This window comes from Bactrocera latifrons, unplaced genomic scaffold (assembly GCF_001853355.1).
Source record: "Bactrocera latifrons isolate USDA-ARS-PBARC rearing strain unplaced genomic scaffold, ASM185335v1 scaffold_1500, whole genome shotgun sequence".
Classification (NCBI taxonomy): Eukaryota; Metazoa; Arthropoda; class Insecta; order Diptera; family Tephritidae; genus Bactrocera; species Bactrocera latifrons.
The window spans coordinates 7652-10751 of record NW_017534965.1 but is presented as its reverse complement, the minus strand read 5'-3'; the positions used below and the strand labels follow the sequence as shown (position 1 = coordinate 10751).

Sequence of the window (3100 nt, the reverse complement as noted above, 5' to 3'; positions counted from 1 at the left end):
AGTTGATATTACAAATGATATAATACAGCTATTTCATGCTTTTATTTGTAAAAGAATGTCAGGTTTATTAGAGTTTTGAATAATTTTACATTTTACATATTAGTGACATCACCACTCTTCCTCATCTCTCTACCTTCAATTCTACTGTCAACGCTACTGTCGTTGGCAAATATAAGAGAATATTGAAGTTAGCGAGAGCGCCAACTGTCGGCCTGCAGTCGTGTAGTCGTGCAGCTGTACAAATAACTCTGTCTATCAGAACGTGTGTATTTTAATATTTGACAGATGAGATGTCGTTTGCAGACTGTCGCTAGCATTGTGTTCAGCACATGAAATTCATACAAAAATCGATTATAGTGCGATCTTTGGCGTTATTCCTTTTATTTATATTCAGTTTTGTGTTGCTGCAAAGTACTTAACTATGATGGCACTAAATTTACCTCGACCTTTGATCAGTAATTTGAATTTGTGTAGAAGAACATTGTCTGATCAAAGCCGGTATCAGTTTCTTCAACATTCGAAATTACCTACTTATTACTTCCAAAAATCGTTGCCTCGTTTACCGATTCCAAAAATAAAGTTAACAGCTTCTCGGTTTCTTTCTGCTGTGCAGCCTATTTTAGATCAAAAAGAATATGATCGCACCGTACGTATTTTATCAGATTTTGTAACTGGTGACGGAATCAAATTGCAGGCATTACTTCAAAACTACGACAATTTGAATAGCCATACAAGCTACATATCGGAACCATGGTAAGAACTTTTATAGTTAATATTTAAAAAGGAAACTGATTCGAGTGTGCTTCTGTTTCATGGCTTTCAAAATTAATGAATTCATTAAGATTTGTATTCGAAATGTTCAAAGTTCATCTATTAATTAACTTGCGGGTAAATGTTCAGGAGAGCGGCTTTTCCGAAAACATGCACCAATTTTCACGGGAAATGTCTTAAAATACTCGTTTTTAATTCTACTTTACGAATATGCATGGCGCGTGCCTTTAAAAACAATATTTTCTTTGTTTTAATTAAAAATTTACTTTTACACTTAATACGTCTTTAGAAGTTAAAAATATTTTTTCTACCAATTATATACATGTAATTATTGATTGTTGTTTAGTTTATCAATAAGAGAAATTGGTTTTTATGTTTTATAAAAATATCTGATCGAAATTGGTAAAAATGAGAAATATATAGAGGAAAATTTATATTTCATTACATTCACAGAAGCATTCTGTGACCAACTTCTTTCTGCTATAATAATGATTTATAAATTTTCCTATTATATATATCTCATTTTTAACAATTTCGATCAGTCTTGAATATCGAGAAGTGGGCGTTCGAATTTACAATAGTGATGTCTTACTTTCGAACATATCCTTGCCATTTTCGTTGAATTGAGTGATTGTGAAGTTTTTATATTTTTATAAAACTAGCATCAAAACCAATTTCTCCTATTGATAAACTAAACAACATCAATAAATACGTGTATATAATTGGTAAAAAAAATATTTTTAACATCTGAAGACGTTAAGTGTAAAAGTGAGTTTTTAATTTCGGGAAATACGATGTTTTCTTATTAAAACAAAAAAATATTATTTCTAACGGCATGCGACGTATTTCCGTTTACTAGTTTTGTTATTCATATAGATTCTTTTTCTTCTTATTTGGCGTAGTCACCGCTTTCGCGATTATAGCCGAGTTATTTTTGTCGTCATCAAAATTGGGGTCTCATCCGATTATATATCATATATAATTTTAATAAATATAGATAGTGATAAGCAATAAAATTTTTTTGTGCGTTGGTGGGGTTTGGCGGCGCTTCAAAAAAATAATCCTCGTTGTTTGTTGCTGTTATAACGGTTATCAGTCCCCGTTAGGATGGTGAGGGTTATCAGTATTGTCGACGTCATCTAACGGGAGGCCAAGGAATCGTGCTATTTCCACGAGGTCGGATCAAAACAAAAAGGGTGTTAGATGAGTATGGTTGGCAGGGCATGCAAAGAGGTGGTCAGTTTTATGCTGAGACTCGTTGCATGCAGGTCATACATTGGATATGTCGGGGGTCTATTCTGGATAAGTAGGAGTTTAACCTGCTACAATATTCAGAACGAAGCTGAGCTAGGGTCACTCGCGTTTCTCGCGGCAACTCTAGCTCGACCTCTGCGATGGGTGGTGATTTGACTCCAAGTACGCCATTCACGGGGAGGGAGTCGGTGAAGGTGTTGATGGCTCCACTGTGAATGTCGGTCAGTACATGTCGGAAGTCTGTTGCGTCCGAAGCCCGGTCGGCGTACTGTACGATGTCTTCGACGTAGTCAAAGAAAGACCTCTTGATGCTGTTGTTGTAGCGGCAAAATTATGGCAAGTGGACAGTCCTTGGCCGGATAAAAATCCGAGTCCGTTCCGGTTACGTAGACCCGAGTGTTGTGAGAACGGGCCTCTTGATGCTCATAGGAGTTTGTTCCGCTCCATGCAGGTGGGGTAAAGGTGATTTCTACGAAAACATCCTAGGAGGAACTGCTTGGAGAAAAGTTCAATACGAATGAAGATGAGGAATGCACCGCGACCTTTGGTATATTGTGCTCTCTCCTGACTCACATTGTCGTACTTAGCCCCAGCGCATTGATGAAATCCAATAGCTTACCGCGTGCTAATGGGACAATGCAATTAGATCTGTTTCTATAGACTGGGCAGTCAATCAGCAGATGCTCCGTAATTTCAGGCTCCCTGTTGCAGAACCGGCAGCTGGCGCAAGAGGATAGGCTCGAGCTGTGCAGATGCCTATTGAGCTTGCAGTGGCCAGTGTACCATGCGACTAGTAGCCTGAGTTTGTTCCTGGGGAGGTTTATTACAATTTTGAACCTTTTCAAGTTGTATCCTCCCATTAGCAACTTGGCATGTCTCGTACCATGAGTTTGTAGCCAATGTTCCTCCCTGCCGTTCTTTCCTCTTTGCGCATCTCGGTGGAGGCTGCGGCGCGGGCGCGCTCGTCCGCCAGTTCGCTGCCGGCTATGCCTCTGTGACCAGGCACCCAGATCAGGTGTACCTGACCGTTCCCAAGACAGTCGGGTCTACGAAAACCGGAATGGACCCGGATTTT

General features: G+C 39.0%; 1 protein-coding gene across 1 annotated transcript; it reads left to right on the top strand.

The window, feature by feature from the left end:
- Window positions 1-350: 350 nt before the first annotated feature.
- Window positions 351-753, top strand: LOC108965932 (carnitine O-palmitoyltransferase 2, mitochondrial-like; the record flags this gene model as incomplete). The annotated part of the gene is given in 1 exon segment (XM_018928611.1): window positions 351-753. A coding segment is annotated over 1 exon segment (332 nt), but the record flags the coding sequence as incomplete, so codon positions are not given.
- Between the last annotated feature and the right edge of the window lie 2347 nt (window positions 754-3100).